This window comes from Caloenas nicobarica, chromosome 1 (assembly GCF_036013445.1).
Source record: "Caloenas nicobarica isolate bCalNic1 chromosome 1, bCalNic1.hap1, whole genome shotgun sequence".
NCBI classification, from domain to species: domain Eukaryota; kingdom Metazoa; phylum Chordata; class Aves; order Columbiformes; family Columbidae; genus Caloenas; species Caloenas nicobarica.
The window spans coordinates 8773219-8794526 of record NC_088245.1 but is presented as its reverse complement, the minus strand read 5'-3'; the positions used below and the strand labels follow the sequence as shown (position 1 = coordinate 8794526).

The window sequence follows — 21308 nt, the reverse complement described above, 5'->3', positions numbered from 1 at the left end:
TGGAGAGAGCAGCTAGAAGTTGAGATGCTTCAAAACTCTCATATGAGTGTTACATGCAATGCAGGTGAAGCCACATGCTTGTCTTGAGAAACACGATGCTTGTGTGTCATGCCGTTTGGTCTTCTCCTAAAGACGGCTGCACTCGTAAGGATAGCCATGTACCATGACATATACAGGTGCATAGGCAATGTATATCTATCATATGAGATACTGTAATTGCTTTTGATTTTTTTTATTTTTTTGGATTTTTTTAAATTTCATTTTGTGTGTCACAGACAACAGCACAAGACAGAATGAATCAACCTTTTAGTCTTTAGACTTATGGAAAATAAGAGCCATCATTTCTCTCCCCCTGTCCACACAGCACTTAGTACATAGAAACTATTTTCTCATTTGCCCACGCTTATCCACGCTTGCCTGAATGTCTTAAAATTGGCGAAATCAAAGGGTATTAGGAGCCCAACACTTCACAGAAGCTGGGTCCTGGCAGACCGATGGCCAGGGTTGGGAGTGGGGTGCAATGTGCTTCTGCCCCTGCCAGCGAGACACTTCACAACAGTAATAACCTACCCAAATGAGTAGGCACTTCACTAACTCAAACTTCGTTTTAAAACTTTTTCTGACACTCCAGGTATTTTTATGGGCTTAAATGTACACACTCTTAATAGAGTCCAGCTTCAGTCTGTCACCAAACAATCTTGGTTCCAGTACATGATTGCTAATAATTTTCTTATCATGCAGAGATTTTTTAAGCACTTGAGCATTTTCCCACTGAGCATTTATACATAATGTCAAAATAACCACAATTTTCTTTGACAAATACTCCAGGAGAAATTATGTGTAGATATAGCCAGAAAAATTCATTTTCATTTTGACTTAATCATCTTCTATACTTTTTACAAATTGGAAGTTGAAGCTGTTCAAGCTGAGGAAAAAAAAATTCAAATCCTGTCATTTTGCAATTTTGAAAACTGAAGGCTCTTTTCTGAAACACATTAATTTGTATTAAAATCAACATGGAAATCTTTGAATCTATGAAGAGCTTTAGTTTCAGGAAATTTTCATTTCCAATTTAAAACATTAAAAATCCTGTTGAGTTCTTTTCCAGTGGCTTTGTTCTGTATATATTTTTACTAGCTTACGATGTAATTTGCTCATCTTCTGTTTCTTTGTCATCTGTTCTTCCATTATAATGTGAATCCATGTTTTAATGTCAGTGATTTTTGAAAGCAGATGACTGATGTACTGAGAGAATAAGCAAATCTCCCATGCCATCTTCCTTTCTGAAAGGTGTGAAATTTTAATACATACAAGTCTTGTCATTGATTTCCATGGGACCAAGATTTTGCTTTTGCTTTTTCTAGTTGAAGAAAGTCTCTGGGTGTGTTGTTAACACAATTTCAGGACTCTGCAGCAGGGTACGTCTGATCAATTATGCTCTCATATTTCCAGCTCCAAATCTGAGAACGTATCCCCAGTGAAGAGAAAGGATAGCACAGAAGCTACCAGCCCACCATGTACACCACAACCAAGTCAGGCTGGGAACTTTTTTTCTTCTTCAGCCTAGGTAGCGATCTGCACCCACCAAAAGGAATCAGGCAAGAAACAGAACATCAGTGATAACCACGTTCACACACACACCCCAGCTATTTAAGCAACGCCTTCTCTGCTGAAAGGCAGAGATTCAGATAGGTGATCCCTGCTTGCAGAAACCTGCAGCTTGCCATGAGAGAAATCTGACGAATGGTCCTGAATATATTGTCCCATCTTACACAAACAGGTGGTAACGCATGTCAAACACATCGGTCTACTCAATGATAGGGTGGATTTATGTGACTGGTGCAGGACTGCGGAATTTTAGACATTTACCCTACACACTTGAATTTGTTTTGGTTAGTCTCTGATTACAGATAATGGAGGGGATCAGCACTTATAGACTGCAGTTCAGCCCACGTGAGGTAGCTCACGTGAGATATGATTTGCCCCTACGTCTCTTGCCATTCACAGACAATGGAGCATTGATCAACTAAGATTTTCACTTGTCATTTAGCTGAAAGCCTGAAGTGAGACTCTCGGGCACAGCAATAATGGGATCTGTAGGGAAATACTCAGGGATCTGTTAGCAGCAGGGCTGGAGTAGAGCACTGGTCATGATTTGTGCACTCTCATGCTGGCACTGCCACTGCTATGCTGTATGACAGATATTTCATTATTATCTCTGGAGTCCTACTTATATGTCCTTCTACATTAAATTGAAATAACTCCACAGAACTGCAGTGTGGCATGAAGGAAGGGCGAGATTTCATTCCTTATTTTCTGTGAGATACATCGAGCACATAATTTTCTTGTAAGCCAGTAAGATGTATGTGACAAATGTCGTGATATCCTGAAAATTTTCAGTAAGGGAGAAGAGACGCATTTGCCTGATTCCCACTTCCAGCAACAGTATCTCAGAATTCAAAGCCCAGCTCCTAGATAAACACACTCGCTCCATCTCAGTGTTTGTTTGGTCTTTCAAAGAGTTATAGGCTGGTTCATCTTCTTGATCTTCCCATGCTCTGCATTCCCTCCTGAGGGCACAAGTGCAGCACTTGATGTTCTGAATCGTGATGCTCTTCTGCCGATAAAGAGATACCCATTCAAGAAGCTGTTATCTTGTATTACCGGAACAACAAAGAAGGGATGAACAAAGGCAAAGGGCTCCATGGGAGAGTGCACAAAGTAAACTCAACTTCTCACCAGCACCCAGGCATTGCTTGGTGGAGGGGACTCTCAAGAGAGTTATGAATCCATCGATAAGCTTCAGCAGAGCTCCATAAATCCAGAAGCCTTCATCCCTTGCAGAGTTGGAGGGGCCAGCGCAGCAATCAACTCTGCTGACTGTTCCAGCTCCTTCAAGCCACCAGGATGACACGGTAAAGCAGTTTATCCCTGCCCACAGCGCTATAGCAAACCTCACAACATTTGACATGTGTCAGGACAGTGAACGTTAGCATGGGCAGTGTGAAAGGGATGTCCATCATCTGAGACAAAGTGGCAGGGTCCTTCGCAGCTGTGTCCCACAGGTTGCTACCAGGTGTAGCTGCTTCTCTGGGGAGCTGGGCTCCAGATTTGCCAGGGGTGAGGAAAGGCATCAATGACATTCCAGGACCATCATTAGCTCTGTTCAGCCCAGGGTTGCTGAGCTGGCTGTGCAGGATGACAGCCTTGTCACCCAAGGGCGTGTGAGTGGGGTCCAGCTTTTCCCACTGTGCAGTTAGTGTGGCCGATGGGATTGCAGGACTGACTCTGCCATGAGTCTGGCACAGGAACCTATGGGCAGAGGGAGGTTGGATTTAGGGGTGTATGCATGTCCGTCTGTCTTCTGCAGCTTCCTGCATCTCCACAGAAAACAGTAGGAGGAATTTGTCTAAAGTATTATAGTAACCCTGGAAAACAGATCATTAAAAAATTTAGGCAACACATATGTTTGAAGTACTCCATGTCTTTTCCTACTCCTTTCTTCCTCCACAGCTACAAGAGTCACTGTCATGTCCCTTTCTGTATTATGTTCAGAAATACAGTTCTTCTACAGCAAAGTCTGTATCATCAAACCTAGCTTATACTGGGAAAAATCCTCTCCTGTGGCTCACCGGAATGACTAATCAAAATGATAAAAGGATTGTATATCAGGTCTGGACTTTATGACAAAAATTCCTGCCTGGTCCTAACTTCTGTGTGGTTGATTTTCTTTCTTTTCAACCTCCCCATTCTTCCCCAGTCAACCCTCAGACACCATGAAGCAGAAGCACAAACTCACCTTCTCATTTTCTCTGGAATACTGGTAACTTCTGTGGTGGCAACATGCTTTCATGGACCATTTCCATCATAACTGTTCCACCTAAGTAGGAAAGGGCTTAAAAGTCATGGTCTGCAACAGGCAGATGTCACCTCACTTCTGAAAACAGCAACATCGCGTGGTCCCTGCTCTGGGATTTAGCCATAAATATTTTCTTTCAAAAGTCCACTCCAAATCTCAGTGTCCTGCCGGGCTTGCACAGACCATAGACCAATGAATAAAGTGTCTGCTATCACAAGCAGATTACAGATGCAGAAACTTCAAAGGCCAGGTATAAATTTAAAGCAAGGAGTACCTGTCAGTAGATGTGCAGGCTAAAACTAGAGCTCATATCCCAGACTCTGCAGCAGACAGCCCTGCTACTCCATCATCTCACCCAATTAGCTCCTGCTCATCAGGTCAGACCCCCTTCATCACAGCATTCAAACAGCCATCTGCAAGATCCTCCTGGCCTTCCTTGTGATGCTTCTTTGTAAAATAAACCAGGACACTGTTTTCAGCTGAGGGTAAAACTTCCATGGGCAGAAAACACCTTGTTAATCACAACAGTTTTTAAAGTGCAATTCATGGTGGATTTGTGGCCAATAAAACCAAGGAAAATGTAGAGCAGTTTCCCCAAGATATTCATTAAAAATATGCATAAAAAAGATGTCTAGGATTTATGGGAAAAAATATTGCCTTTTTCCTGAGACCATAAATGTGTCAGAGCATTTAAAACCTTGAAAGCAGCTAAGGGACAGTCTCTGAAACCACACTTGACACTTTCTATTTCAGAGCAGAGGAGCAGTTGAACCTACATGATGTTTTTCCATATTTCTCTGTATATTAGCATTACATTGGTACATACACTCACAGAACTGTAGGGAGATTTTGATAGTGTGATTTTCCTGATGACTGTGCCTCCAACTGCCTCTTTGCAAACCTAACTGTGGATCTGCAGTTCCTTTACTTTGGGCAAACCTACCCCACCAAGATGTTCCTGAGTAGAAATATCTGCTTAGCCTTTCCTGAAGTTTTTAATATGTGTGTAAATTCAAATATTTATGTATTTATATGCATGTTTATTTTCATACATATATATTTAAGTGTGTATAATATAGACTCATAATATAAAGAATCATAAGGTTAAAGAATAAGTCATATTGGAATAGCCTTCAGGAGACGTCTAGTTCAATTTCCTACTGACAGCAGAGTCCGCTGAGAGATCATACCAAGATGCTCAGGGCTTTATAGATGTAAACTGACTGAAATTAAAATACTATGGAACCTTTTTATCTTCTAGTTTACGTTTGAGGTATCACAATGTCAAATATTCCAATCCGCACCCTGGATGTGTTAGATGTCACACACTGCACCATGTAAATTGGATACTTGGGCTGGCAACAAGACACAGACATTGTCATCTCTAGGGCACAACTTACAAATGAAAGTTTCAATAAAACTCCTCTTGCCATGATGGCAGGTCAGTGACCTACCCATTAATGGTGTCTGTTATCTAGCTGGAGACCATCAAAAAATGCTGCCTTTTCATGCTTTTGTTTGGTACTAATTAACACTAATTGGCCTGAGGGAGCAGGAGCAGAGGTTGAATTGTGTTCTTACCTCTTGAGGTAGCTCCAGCAGCAGAGGCCAAGGTGTTCTGGACCATTGCTGCCTGGCTGACGCAGACACAAGGTGCTTCTGCCTGACCTGGTCACCGAGCTCCCACAGACAAAAACATGGGAAATGCAGAATTAGCAAGACACGGAGCAACGACGACTTTTCGTCATAGACCTCAGGAAAACTCTGGAAGGATGTTCGCCTTTGGCCTTTAGCCAGCTGGTGCCATTCCTGGAAAGTCTGTAGAAACCACAGGCCAGCAATGGCCTCAAAATTGTTATAGCAGCATATTTAAGTGAAGGTGCTCTGACATCCCTAAAGCAGCAAAGAGCTCTCCATTTCAGCTTCCTCTGCTTGAATATTTATACAACCCACCACTTCAGCTGAACTGTGAAAAACTGAACATGAAATTATGTAGTCTGTGCCTTGGATGTAACTTAGAGTCAGCTGCTTTGGTCATATTAATAATGAGGCCTTTAGGCATCTTATAAATCTCTAGATTGCAGTGCCCATGCAGGAGTGTAAATGAGGATGAGATTAGACACCCTGTGTTTATGGAGAAACACATAACTGAATAACTGAGCAATGATTCTCTTTCAGATCACATATTTGAGAGACAAAAGGCTTGGTAACCTAATTTCTCTAAATCACAGACTTCTGTGTTTGCCTGCTGCTTGGTTTATAATAGTTATTATTTCATCTTTTGTTTCACTGGCAAATGTCATGTGAATCCCAGACAATGAGGGTCTGCACCAGTCAAAGTGCTCATAGAAGCAGGAAGAGTCACAAAGCCTTTTCATCCCCCAACCGTGCACACTCGATTTTCCAATCGCACTGGTCTTTGCAATAGGGGGACAACTCAGGACGTACCATGAGATTCTATTGCTATTCTATTGCTTCATGCAGATTTACCTGTGAGAGACATCCACAGACAGCTGAAAAGATGTCAGGTCTGCTTCTTTCTTCTTGTGACCTGGAAGGACAAGGTATCATGTGAGAAAAGAGTTTGGTTCAGGATTCCTACCCCTTCCATTTTAGCATCTAATTTGGCTCTGAAAAGCCAATGGGAGGACCAGATTCTTCCCTATTACTCACTATGGAAGAGCTCTTCAGCACTTCCAGAAGTAATCTCCGTCTCACTTGCCTGTTAAGGTGTTATTTTAGGAACTGAAAAAGGCAGAGTCCGTGATCAGAACACGACAACAACAGTGTTAATGAGGATGAGGACAAGGACATGAGAAGAAGATTGCACAGGGACACACTCAGACAGTGTGACGCATTGGGAAAATAAACTACTCTTTTGAGTAATCCAGGTGTGTCCTGGACTTCCAGTGAGTCCCCAGGAAAACTGGTCTTTTCAAAGGTGATGAAGAAAATTACAGAAAGTCACAAACCCAGATGTCCAATCCCAAAGATAACTAAATGCTATTTTTTACCAAACCTCTATTTTTGTTGACAGCTAACAATTATACTAGAAAGGCAGAACTGAAAGCATAATCTGTAGAAAAGTATCTTTTCTGAAATGACCTTGATGTCAATACATTCCTGGAAGAGATGTTTGCTTCACCCAGTAGAGCACAGTGCAAAGATATTCCCAGGCTAACACTGACTAAAGGGGATTTGGTTCCAAACCAGTATAGCTGCATTAATGTGACACTAACCTTCAGCCCAGCCTGGTGCTACAGTTTAGACATGGATCTTGGCCTGAATCCTATATCACCTCCACACATCATATTTCCAGGCAAACCTGTCACAAGCTGCCTGCTGTACTTGTACTTGTACTGCAGCCCAGATGAGCATGTGAATCTATTTCAGTTTTCTGCGAAGCCTGAACTATTCCCTTCAAGCTTGTCTTGCCCATTTCTGTCTCCCAGTGCAGCAAAAAGCAGCTCATGTTTCTCTGTCTAAAAGCAAGAAAGGAATTCAACCCTACCTCAAAACATCCCTTGTGTAAATTTTTGCATTAACACACATTTTTGCCAAATATTCACAGCCTTTGCCTTTGTGTAAATGGTCTCATGAGTTAAAAGAAGCACTTAGGGCAAAAGTTTCAGAGGAATAACACAAATTCAGCTTTCTTATTCATGCAAGTGTTAGTGAGCATTTTTAAGAAAAAAAATTACTCAGTCCAGTAGGTCACACCTACCTTCTAAATGAGAATTCAAAAAGCAATCAGTTCTGCACTTTTGTGGAGCAGAAACTCTTTTCACGTATGACTATTCTTCACAAACTGACCTTTTACACAATTCCTGCCAACTGCAATCCAGATGGACCTGGCTGACAAATGTGTTAAAGGGTGACTTTCATTTCCTCATCTGCTAAAGCCACGTTTCTAAACACCTCTAAAAGCATTTCAGAGAATGTCTGCTTTGGCATCACTGCAATATTTATGGCTATTTTGTTAGTACATACAGAATATAATGTTAAAAGATATTTCATTGCTATTATCTGGATGAATCATTTCCTTTTGTTTCCTTCTTCCTGCCATGGAAGTGCATTTTGTCTAAGGATATAACAAGTGAGTACAAAGAATACTAAAATTCTTCAAGGCAGGGGGAACAACACACATCTTCATGCACAGAGGTATCAGAAACAGAGCAACTTCTGAAAAAAATGTCCACATACCCTAGCTGTAGCATGGCTCAGGCACAGGAACAATCCTTTGGTTTGCTTTCTCACCTCTTGCTCCAGCCATGAAGCAGTAAATCAACATCAGCTCAACTGCTCACTATTGAAAAGCCAAGGGGTTCGGCACTGAGCCAGAAATGACAGTATCTCCAAATGTAAGTCTTTAAACTTCAGGCATGTAAATCATAAAGTAATTATGTCCCTGCTCATTGCAGGGGGCTTGGAGTAGATGACCTTTGAAGGTCCCTTCCAACCCAAACTATTCTATGATTCTGTGATCATTAAGTTGGCTTGTAGGGTCTGCACACCAAAACCCATCATCTCCTTAGTGCACAGAAAGAACAGCACAGAGCCCAACGTGGTGGTGACGTGAATGGAGGTTGCAAACACCCAGTAAATAAAAAGCAGAGGAGGATGTACCTCACAGTCTGAAGGCCCGTGCCTCCTCAGTCTTGCATGCCCTTTTCATCTCCTACAGTTTTGTTTTTCTTGTTACAAGCCCATCTTTCTACTCACCAATATATGAATCACCTCATGTCTTCGAGACTAATGGCACATATATATATCTAGTACTTTTCCTACAGAAGAAATTCAAGAATACTTCTGAAGACTGGGAGATATTCACTTTCTAAATGTGTGTGTGCAATTGCTCCTCAATTCAACATGATTTTCATGCGGTGCATTTTCCTATTTGCTGCTATATACAGATTCCAGACAATTTGATGGACAACAGAATAAGCTAATGCAACAATCCCTTTCTACTTATGAAATATTTAACACTTCTGTAGATGAAATATATGGCTTAGCTAGGAAAACTCTGTAGTTTTAGCCAGGGAAGGAATTGCACCATGCTCAGTGGAAAGAGGGAAACTATTAGTGTGAGAACACTGAGCAAAGCTCAGCCTTGAAAAAGTCCTTACACAGAATGTATTACATGTGTCATAGAAATCCCATGTAACTCTGCAGCTGAGAGCATATGAACCTTCAGGATGAACTGTGATTTGTAGTGGCTACATCTGGCATCACTTTCCTCCATGACTCAATATCAATCATGCTGTCATATGAGAAGTTTGGATCAGAAAACACACACACACACATGCGCATGCACACACTCTCAAGAGCATTCACTCGCTGTTCTTTAAAATTTGAGTTTACTTAACCCAATTCTACAGTAAAAGATAAAACTTGATGTATGATTGTTGAGTTTGAATTGGCAAAAAGTGAGCAGCAAATCAAAAAGCAGTTATCTTTTCCTACTGAGGACAAGGGAGAACCTCCTGGTGTTCAGGTAGCGGCGCTGGTGACTTGCATCTTCCACAACCAGTGGATGGTCCCAGACTGATTCTTCTCTCAGTTTTCCCTTTGTTCCTTTTCTTCCAGGGGCCATTACTGTCCTTGTAGCTTCTTGTTGTCTCTTTTACCTTTTCACCATACACAGGATGCTTTGCATGTGCTGTATACATGTTTTTCCTATTGATTATGCCCTAAAAAACATCCTCCCCTGTTGCCAAGATTGAATTTCTTTAGTGACTGTGTGTAGCTCTGGAGCCTCAAGCATCTTCCTGTGCTTCTGCTACAGAACTTTCCTGCTCTCTTCCTGTGGGAACACTTTCTCTGTGGCTCTTTATCTTTTACAGTAGATATTAAATTTTCTACAAAACACGAGAAAATGCTTGATCATATGCAGAAAGTGTATGGGATGGTTTTGCTGGACTCTTCTACTCTCAGCAACAATGACATAGCTGCCTGTAAAAGCAGAAGTTTGTGCTCTTAAGGTCCCTTCCAAGTATATTCCTTTGACTTCAATAACTGTACATCAAGTGCCTCCATAAATAATTATTACCCATAGCTTCTCCAAAAGTAGAGTTTTTCCATGGTATTTATCTATGGCCCTGATGGATGGAGCAGCTGATCACTGCTCCAAGATCTTGATGACAACTTGGTAGCAGAGACTGGCCTGCTGTGCCAGGACAGATCTCCACCAGACAGTGGCAAATAAGACTGTGTATGAAGCTGCTATTTGGAACTGATAAAAATGTGCTGAAAAAGTTTGTTAAACTTCCTCTATTATGTTTGCACATCTATTTGAATAAATAGCTAATGGCTAGTTAATGGTCCAGTGACTGAGAGAATAAAAAGCCCATCTTTAAAGGGTCTTTAGAGAAGAAAATATCTCAAGTCAGATGAAGGCTTAAGGCAGTGCTGTTAATGTCCTTTCCAGATCTCCGAAACACTTCATCAGTTTAGGCCTATCAACGTGTCTCTGCTTCCACCATTAAACAGGCAAATAAATCAACATTTTCTTTTTACAATTTCCCCTGAGGTCCAGTGATTGCTGTTGCTGTTGCTGAACCGATTCAGTGGAGCAAAACATTAGCAAAAATGATTCTGTGCTCTCAGCTTTATCTTTTCTTCCTGAGAGCAGAAGAATTTGCAAGTGTTAATAGGACATGCAGCTCGCACATTGTAAGATAACACACACCAGTGAACACTGATGATGTAAGGAGCGGTGACACGCTACTTTTGCAGCTGGTGTGTGATATGCACGAATAACCTTAAAAGCCAGGAGTTCTTATCCTTTATCTCACTATCTTTTTACTGAAATTCATTGTTGCGAGTAGCCCACTTTCACCTCTCGATTGGCTGACTCAGCATTTGGTCATTCATGAGATATACTGTTAAATACCGACTCAACCTGTCATTTTAGTAGATGTGCGTTTATAGCACTTTTGGAGGTGTCTGTTTCTCTCCAGTGACTATAGGGGCTCCGTACGAAAACTACACTCCTGATGTAGATATTCTAATCTAGTTTATGCTAAAGAAATACAGGCCACTTTTTTCATGCATACTTCATATTCACAGAGAAAACTGATCCACTTCAGAATCTCACACCATAGATGTGCAAAACATTCACATTTCCAGCTGAACTCCAAGTCTTCTTTGTCTTCCACCAACATTATATCAGATATGCCAGGTACTATAACTGAGCTGCGTAATATGTCTGAGTATAAAGGTTTTTATGTGCGTTTCACCATAGCATTGTTTCTTTATTCCAGCTCTGAAACAATTTACAACTGCTTTTTTTCCACAAACTGCTTAATAAATTTGAGCTTCAGTTATTTCAGAAAGACGCTCTCCTTAGAATTCACTACTTACGGTTTTATTTTCCTGCTGGAAATACAATTTCATTTTGCAAATTACCTCATTATTAGCAATTTGTAGGGTGATTGCTGAGAGTTTTCAGTAGCTTCTTAACAAAAAAAATAGCATAGAGTCATAAGATTTGTAGGAAGAGACAATACATTTATTAGACCGCCCACACATCTAGAAAAAATACAGAAAAGCTTTTGGTATAACTTCTCTTTGCCATATTTTGTCTTGCATCTTGATCAGACCTTGTGTTTCTAAACTATATAGTTTTAAAGAAGCGGACAAAAAGCTCTCAGCAACCACTCTGCAAATGGATACTAATGTGGTTGTTTGCAAAGTGAAATCGTGTTTCCAGAAGGAAATAAAAATCTGACATACTGAACTCCAAGCAAAGCTGTTCCTTCAAAATAACTGAACATCAAATTTATTGAGCAATATTTCTGATGATTTAATGAAGTGACCTTGTGCCTGAAAGCTTGTATGCTTCTTCCATCTATAGACTAGTCTAATAAAAAATATGGCCATTCTTATAGGCTTGAAATTTCTTTAATCTTAGACCATCACAGCTACAGTATTACTACTACTAAATAATAGTATTGCATTATAAATAACTAAATTTATGTCAGCCCACCTGATTTGGGAGTGTCTTCATATCAAGTCAATTATGAAATTACAGACAGAGGGTCTATTTCATGGTTCATTTGGTCCTGATCTCTAAGGACAAACTAACTAAATCATTCAGAGCACTGTCTGGAAACACTTCTCTAATCCTCAAGTTCCCACAGAGGAGAGTGTGTTTTAACCAACTTGCTTTAATATCTTAATAACTGAATCTATTCATATTTCCTTCAGGCTGACAAAGAAAGACAAAAAAAATATCATTAGGTATTCAACACTTCCTTAGCCATTAGCTACTATATGCAATCTGGGGGTGGAATTAGCACATCATGGAACGGTGCCTCCAAAAAGAGAAAGATTCATGTCTTGTGACGTGAGTTCCTCACTTAGTCCAAAAGTGAATTTTAGCAAAATTAAAACACAGTTTCAACCTCTTTCAGCTGCACCCTGGATGTATTGAGAAGAGAGGGGTAAGGCACCGCACCAGTTCCCAGCACTGAGGTTGAAAGAGAATGTTCCTCACCCAGAAGTCCAAATGGGACACATCAAACTCAAAACCCCATCATTTGCAGAAAGTTCCAACCAAAATTTCAAGCTCTGAAAGTAATTTTAAGGTTCAGCAACTGGCAGATAGCTCATCAGCGAGCTTTTTTTTTTTCTCAGACCAGAACATTTCAAGAGATACCAAAGACCAGCCCAGAACTTATAGTTCCAGCTCCTGAGCTTTTGTGTTGTCACCCTAACAGTGACCATAACTCTTTATAATGGGATTGGGTTCCCCTTGCTTCTGTTTACAAAATAACTAGTTGGCCTGAGGGAGGAGACAGGCAGTTTAAAGTCATGGTGTAATTTCCTCTGTAATTGCAAGTTGATTGCCAGTATAAATTACCTTGCATGCATTTTGGCCCTTTGCCAGCCATTTCCTAAAGTGGATAATCTTAAATTAAAAGAGTGGTACAAATTGAAAGGCATTGCTATGTGGGAATCTCACAAATCATTCGTATCAATTATCAATCTAGCAGACTTATTAAAAAAAAAAAAAAGAAAAACACCTTGGAAGGTTTTCCATGAATGCTTGATTTATTTTAAAGTTGGACTAATGCAACTTTAAAAAAAAAAAAAAAAAGCAAACAAACAAACAAACTTTAATATTCTTAATTTCAGGGGATACGTTTTGCATTTTTAAGGAGAAATATAATGACTGTAAAACATTTGCGTGCCTTTTGCCTTCCACATCTCAAACTCCAAATCCTTTAAGGAATCAGAAATCTGCTTTTTAATTCCCTAAATTGCTTTTAAAAATGAGAGCGATTTCATAATTTCCTTGATGAAGGGCTGTACCTTAGCATCTAGTTCATTCTCCCACAGAAGCCCAAGGGCCACACAAGCAAGAGGACAACACACACCTGAAAATGTAAAACACGGTGCTCGAGGCAAGCGTTTCGCAGGAAAGGTAGCTAGGGAGTTCTGCCTTCAGCCAGGCTAAGGAGAACGACAAGCTGAATTAATCCCTCTAATCTTTTGGATCCTTCTTAGTTTATTTTGCCGATGTCCATGTTACTTTCTGCTGGGCTGTTCTCTCTGATAACCTCCACAGCGGTGCCGGCAGCCGGTGCACACAGCTGGCAATAGACACCCATTCTCAGACGCATTGCAGAGATCTTGTAAGAGTTGCTGTCACTTGGCACTCCAGCTGTGAGCCTTTCTGTTCCAAATATCGGTGATATTCATCTCACCTAACTTCAATACATGTAGATGTGTTTTAGCTAGTCCCTGTCATTATGGTGGGCAGGAGAAGAACAGGTACAGTTCAGCTGAGGTACCCGAGATAACTACTCTAAGGTGAACCCCAGAAATGCCATTTTCTTTTGTAGGACAGAAGCTTGTCATGACTAACTCATGTGCAGATACCTTCGTGATAGATATTTGCAACTAGACCTGTGCAGATACCTGTGTGATAGATATTTGCAACTAGACCTGGGGAAACATTTCTGTCTCTGACTTCTGCAAATGCTGTGGAGGCCTACGATGTGTTAAAATTTCCTACAAGTGAGTTTCTAACCTGAGAGAGGAACTGTAGAGATGAATGTAGAACTTGTAGACACAGGTGGGAAAATTACACTTGATGAAGACTAATTAGCCTCATTAATTTCTTAAATGAGAAGAAGCAACACTGCAAATGACCCAAACACATACAGAAATTATGGTGCAGAGGTTAAAAGTGACTACTTGTCTCTATGAAAATGGGTATTTTAAGCCCATCCATTATTTGATAATTGTGGAGACATACAATTTAGTGACACCTCACTCTGACCATTCCCTATATTAACTTTGAAATTGCCAGATTTCAATGTCCCTTCTGCCAATCAGGTGTGAATCCAGCTCCGTTATGCTGAGATAAAGACAAGACTGAGTGCAGCAGGTCTCCATTATTGGGTCTGAATGTTCAGCCAAGGAGAAATAAGTTACTTTGACCTCAACAAACCATAGCTAGCTAAAAATAAAAAAAAAAATGAAAAGATAGATGCATTCTCAGAGTTGTTTATGATACTTTTCAAGATAATGCATCATACAGACAGATGAGCCTGTTGGACAAACATTCCATATCCTGTTGTTATATTATTATCAAGACTCTTCCTTACAGTGCTTTAATAAGGCACTGCCCAGGATATATAACAGGAAAGAGTAGGGGGTGTTAAAAAAACTATATTTTTCCGTTACAAAAACAAATGCCTTGTTTTTCAGTCTTAAACAAGAAGTTCAGAGTTTTTGCAGCACCATCTAGTGAGACTAAAGAGGTTTTGCTCAACTTTTCGGAAACTCTAGCCTGTTCCCTCTTTACATTTACATTTCTTTTTAATCCTGATCTCGTTATAGTCTGTTGGCTGAAAGTCTTTGGGGTCAACAAGCTGTTGAAGAAGGTGCCTTTGGTGCACACAATAGCTCTTTTTACATCTCTTTCTGAACCGCACGAAATCCCACAGCTTTGCAAACTGCCGAGCTGAAAAACTGCCGAGCTTTCATCAAGTCTTGTTATTAATGAATTGCCTCCTAGCTAGTGAGCTGTGCCTCTGATCTGTACCTTGTTTTGAAAGAATACAATCTGCAAGCAAAGAACAGATGCGTGTTTTATTGAAGATGAAATATGTTCTCAAATGTAGGCATACCTACCAAGGAGCATTACAGATGATATTTTCTGTAAGACAACATCTATACAGTCAGCTCTGTGCCAGACATAAGCAAGACTATGCAAAATATCCCTTCTGGCTCAAAGATGATGCTGGCAAACAAAACTTCATCTGATTCCAAGCCAGTTAAGATGACGCTCAAATTTTCCAAGGCTTCTTTGTCTCTTAAAAGTTTCCCTGTCCCTAATTAGGATTAAACCTGCTTTGTTTTCTTCATCTACTCATCCCTGGTTAAAAAATCCTGGAGTGCTTTCACCCAACTGAGCCAGTGTGTGAAATCAGAAGCATTTCAAAAAAGATTTCTCGTACGATCCTTTAAAACAATGTTTTTGACCAATAAGAAAATAAATTCCCTCCCTTTAGAACATTTTTTCTGAACTCTTTCGTGTCACCAAGAGCTGTACATCACCGACACCAAAAATAATAAAGATTTCTAAATAGAAGCCACTCATCTGCTTCTAACAGCACATGAGCACATACTTGCAAGTACTTGTGATTGTTGGAAAAGACGATCCTGCTGTAGGAAGGTGGAAACAAAATGACATAACTGACTGTATAAAAGCTATGATGTTGGCTTATGTTCTTATCCATATCTGCTGCTAGATCAGTTGTAACACTGGGCAGTCTTTCCTCTCTTATCTGAAACTGAAGAAGCTTGTCCTTCAGTTACAGAGTAGGATCCTCTCTGATGATGGGATTTCTTCAGTGAGCTGATAGAAGTGGCTTCTGTCTTCTGTACTCTGTGTACCTGAGTGTCTCTCCTGTTCTCATAAATGTCACATCTTCATTGCTGAACTGCTGCAAGCTGGAGCACAAATAATCACTGGTTTATCTTTAAGTCACTTTTAGTTATCCTTTTTCACCTTGATAACTTCCTTAATATTTTCTCTTGGACGACTGCTTTGTATAAGCATAATTAATGTCATGAAGTGCAAGGAGAGGAGAAGATCTAAAGGTGCTGCTCAAAGGAGACGAAGTTGTATTGTCATTCAGACTGCCCGTTAACTAGCAACATGGATAGACTCAGAGAGTCTTGTATCCCGTCTCCCAAAGGACAAATCCAAAACAGCTTGGCTACAACTCTGAAAAACATCTGCCAGAAATACCTGTTATAAAGATTGTAGGTTTATTCACAAAACTGAAATTCAACTATGAAAAAATTCTCAGAGCGACTAATTATGTGGTCTGATATTTCATCTCTGGGAAAATAATTTCTTAATAGATAAAAATAATTCTTTTTATGCTAGAACATCAAGTCCTGCTTTTATATTATATTCTTGCCTATAAGTATATTATTATTATTATTATTATTATTATTATTATTATTATTATTATTATTATTTCATATTTTCTGAAAACATTATTTTTTGGAAGTGGTTCTACAGGACCTAGTATGTGTTGATAAATTTCAATTAAGATGCCTTAGTTATTTTATATGTAATTAGTGGGTATGTTAATTGCTGCCACCCAGTGGGCTTATTTGTAGGCTTTGGCTCACCGTTCTGTAAATTAATACATCATTGTTTGCTTAAATGATTTCATTTTCTCCATCTGAAGGAGCGCAATTTATTTTCCTCTATCAGCAGCCACTAAAAATGAATGTTTCAAGCTACAAGCTGTGGTTGACTTATAAAATATTGTCCTACAAAAATCCTTTCTTCACATTTGTAGCATGGGAACTGCCCCATGGAAGGCAACATATGCATGAGCTTTAAACTAACTGTATGTGTGATTACCTGCTTTGCATCCTAGACCTAACTGTCAAGTCCAAGCTAGATTCTTTTCTCTATTTAAATGATAAATATTGTAGCAGAACTAAGTTGTTAAACAAGTTACATAGCGGAAAGTCTTTCCTGAAAATTGCTGTTATTTCTGACCATCACGTAGCTTGCACTGGGGTATTCGTGCACCTGCAGTTATGCACCTGACAGAAGATAAGCCATGCAATCACTTTGCAGGTTGTCTCGCTTACCTGCGGCTCCGGTGGTGCCATCAGAAGTCACAGGCTGTCAGCACACCTCAGGAGCTGGCCTGTATAACACCAAAGTGAATAAATTGGCTCTTAAAACTGGGCTGCTGTGTTAACAGCTTCTACAATCTACATAAGTGTTATGAATAATGAAATAAGACGCCGGCGATGACAACACATTATTGAAGAGCCGTTAAGTGCTGCATTATGATTGCATTTTAATGCTGCTCCTGGATGAGAGAACTTGCATGCCTGTGCATGAGGAGGAGGAGGCAGGAAAGGGAAGCTGCTTAATCTTCTTGTTGACCTATATTTTGAATTTACCTACCTGTTTAATTTAGAGCACGTTATTTCCAGGTGGACTGGCCATTTGGAGGAGTATTATGCTGCCCTTAATTTTTGTGCACTCAAATCTTGTTGGGCTAGATAGCAGTGCAACTAGATACCAACACCTAAGAAAAAGATTAAAAAATCCTTTTACATATTGCTGGGTTACCCTGACCTAGTCTGTAATCCTGCAAACCAAGGATGTTCACCACTGTAGTTGACACAGGTGAGGTGGTAAAGCTCAGGATAGGGCAAGGATAAGAACAGGCAGAGTCTTGGCTCAAACCCAGAAGAAACTGTAGCTGGACATATCTTCCAACCTTGCCCTAAGATAAGAATAAAGCTGTGAAAGAAATGCCCTCCAAGTCGAGCACCTGGGGAGGTGCAGGTTATGCATCAATCCTCCAATCAGGGCTTTTGTGCCAAAAAAATGCTGTCTCTTTTACTGACCTTAGTGTAATTACTGAAAAAAAAGGTAACACTCTGCAGGAATAAAGGTGAAAGAATTTGGCCTCAGCATTTTATAGAAGCTAAATAAACCTACTGCAAGAAAACCAAAGTATCTGGAGGTTGAAGTAGAGGAAGATATTGCATCCTTATACAATATTGCTCATGTTGAAGCACAGCATAGACACAGATGCGGGGAAAGGCATTTACTCCAGCAATGACAGTGAAACCACTTCTGTAGTCAAAGACACTGCGGAATGAAATTACTTTTATTGCTCATCAATGGGAAAAAAACCCAAAAACAAACAAACAAAAAACCACCACACCCAAAAATACCTTTTTCTTCCTGCCTATAAAGCTGTTCACTTTTGATGCTACAGTGAACAACCAATAAATCACATGGTAAATGCAATTTCCTCCAACATTTTTAATATGTCTTCATTCCCTGCATGAGACTCAGCTGGAGGGAAAACAAAAACTCTCTAGAGCTTACGGGTTGGAAGTGTTACAATATTGATTCCACAGAAGGTCATAGATCCAGTTTTTGACTTTTTCATCTATTCCTCAAACAAGATACAGGACCAAAGCATCACATGTTGGGAATCTCAGACCAGACAAGAAATATAAGTAACTGGTAAAGCTGAAACAAAATAGAAGGGATTCAAAACATTCTACAACACAGAGAGAAGTGAAAAAGACATGATAAGAATTTGTTGAGGACTTCATAGTTGCTTCTCCATCATCCTCAAAATGAATCCGCTATTCAACTGCATTACACACTGTTGGCCTCAAAACTGATGTTTATTGATCTAAACATTTAAATTTCCTTATGTCATGACAGCCAAATTTCACCAAATAATGCTGAGTCTCATTTAGAAGGACACCTCTTTCTTTGAAGAGAAAATGTGAAAGGTAGCACTTGTGCATACTGGGGGAAATAATTGGAGAACTCGTTTGTATCCAGGGCAAGATAAGTAAGGGCATTGGTAATCTAATATAAGTTTCCACTCTCACAAATAAATCTCATGCAGTAAAGTGAAATAGAGTCCTATTATCTGGGTTCTTCTGAGTTCAAAAATGAGACAGACAGAGACCTCTTGACTTACCTGTTGGCACTTGAATTGGTTTCTATAAGTCACAGGTGTCTGTGCTTGCCAAGGGAAAGAAAAAAGTCACCTGCAGCTTTGATAATAACATTTCTTTTTTTTTTTTTCACAGCTCCGTTCAACCCTCCCAACGCTGCAGACAGTATGGTCAAATTTGATGCCTATGGAGATGGGATAGGACGATACAACGTGTTCAATTTCCAGTACACTGGAGACAGATACTCCTATGTGAAGGTTGGTCACTGGGCAGAAACTTTGTCACTTGAGGTAGACTCTATCCACTGGTCCAGGAGCTCTGTCCCTGTCTCCCAGTGCAGCGACCCCTGTGCTCCTAATGAGATGAAGAATATGCAACCAGGAGATGTCTGCTGCTGGATTTGTATTCCCTGTGAAACCTATGAGTACTTGGCTGATGAATTTACCTGTGCAGACTGTGGGCCTGGAAAATGGCCTACGGCTGACCTGACTGGCTGTTATGACCTACCAGAAGACTACATCAAGTGGGAAGATGCTTGGGCAATAGGTCCTGTTACCATTGCATGCCTAGGCTTTATTTGTACTTTTATGGTCATTGCAGTGTTCATCAAGCACAACAATACCCCCCTGGTTAAAGCCTCTGGCCGTGAACTGTGCTACATATTGCTCTTTGGGGTCTTCCTGTCTTACAGCATGACTTTCTTCTTCATAGCCAAGCCTTCTCCAGCTATCTGCACCCTGCGTCGTTTGGGGCTGGGAAGTTCCTTTGCTGTCTGCTACTCTGCCCTTCTGACAAAAACAAACTGCATAGCCAGAATATTTGATGGTGTGAAGAACGGTGCTCAAAGGCCAAAGTTCATCAGCCCCAGCTCTCAGGTCTTCATCTGCCTGAGTCTCATTTTGGTACAGATTGTGGTGGTGTCCGTGTGGCTTATCTTGGAGGCCCCTGGCACCAGGCGGTACACTCTTCCTGAGAAGAGAGAGACTGTCATATTGAAATGCAATGTCAAAGATTCCAGTATGTTAATCTCCTTAACATATGATGTAATCCTCGTAGTCTTATGCACTGTATATGCCTTCAAAACAAGGAAATGTCCAGAGAACTTCAACGAAGCCAAGTTTATCGGTTTCACAATGTACACAACGTGCATCATTTGGCTGGCCTTTCTCCCCATATTTTATGTGACATCCAGTGACTACAGAGTAAGTCTTTGGATATCTGTTTCCATAAATCATGTGCATCACTTTAGAGGACTGTGTCATCATTCACTTATAGCTTCTTTCACTTCTTTTCTCCACTGGATCCATCACAAACAAACTCTGTTTCAATGTTAATGTCCACCTAAGCATATTACCAAATTTTAGCTTATTTCTAAGAAAGGTGCTTTCGTTTCAAATGGAACATGTACAGTTGGAGGTGGAAGAGATTAGCACTATCAGTCAGATTGTGATAGAGGCATAGTGTATGGATTCATATTGGTACATAAGTATGTGAAGTCGTCCTAAAAGAAAAACCTAGTAGATCATAAGCTAGAATGAGTCATAATGAGTTATTTGGTGGAGGTGGGCTCTAAAATTAAAAACTGAACCAACCGGTTCCCTTCTGCGAAAGAATCTGCTGTCCAAGCATAGTATTTTGTTCCAAATAAAAAAGATAAGGAAATAATTTCAAAATTACCTATGAAACAGGGTTCTTTAAAAAAAATCAACAAGTGTTATTCTTGAATATAGAACATCTTATTCTTTGGAGGAGATAAAACGCATACAAAACACATATCTCACTGAGCAGAAAATATTGGCCAGCCTTCACAACCAACCTCAAAAAACATTAAATCGTTTAAATTGTCACATAGTGTTGCAAAGCTTCAAGTTCAATAAAATAATATTTTTGGACAGAAGGAAATTGTCTCAGGAAAAGATTCAGCTCTGCTCCACTTGAAATCTCACAGTTATTATGATGTGCGAAGTGACTGCTGGAGTTGGCCCTTGCAGCAGTTTGCGGTGAATTAATTCAACTTTCTGCCCAGAAGAAAGGTAGATTAACTTAGGGTGGTATTATTACCAGTAGTCTGTACATGAAATAGCATGCAAAACCGTGGAGCTAATAATGTCACTTAACTTACTTTTGGTGAGACCACCCTGGAATAGCACATTTAGTACTATTTTTCTCAGCCTAGGAAAGGAACTGAAAATCTTGATAAAACCAGGATAGATAACAAACGACGCAGTAAGACACACAGAGTGACAGTAAAAGAGCTAAATATATTTAGTCTAGACAAGAGTAAACCCAGAGAGACGTCATCACAGACTATAAATAATTTCAAGGCAACAAAAAGAGAGAAAGATTATTCAGTCTCTGGAGAAGTTAGAATGGAGAGCAAAGGATTGAAACTAATTAAGGAAAAATTTAAGGGAGGCACTGGGGAACAGCTCTGGACACCCGAAGTAGCTGGGAAGACAGA

General features: G+C 40.1%; 1 protein-coding gene across 1 annotated transcript in view; it reads left to right on the top strand.

Moving 5' to 3' along the window:
• Positions 1-21308, top strand: part of GRM3 (glutamate metabotropic receptor 3) — a 105259-nt gene that overhangs the window by 75319 nt on the left and 8632 nt on the right. The window contains 1 exon segment of the mRNA XM_065634378.1: positions 18983-20049. Within this exon segment, the coding sequence (XP_065490450.1) occupies positions 18983-20049 (1067 nt within the window).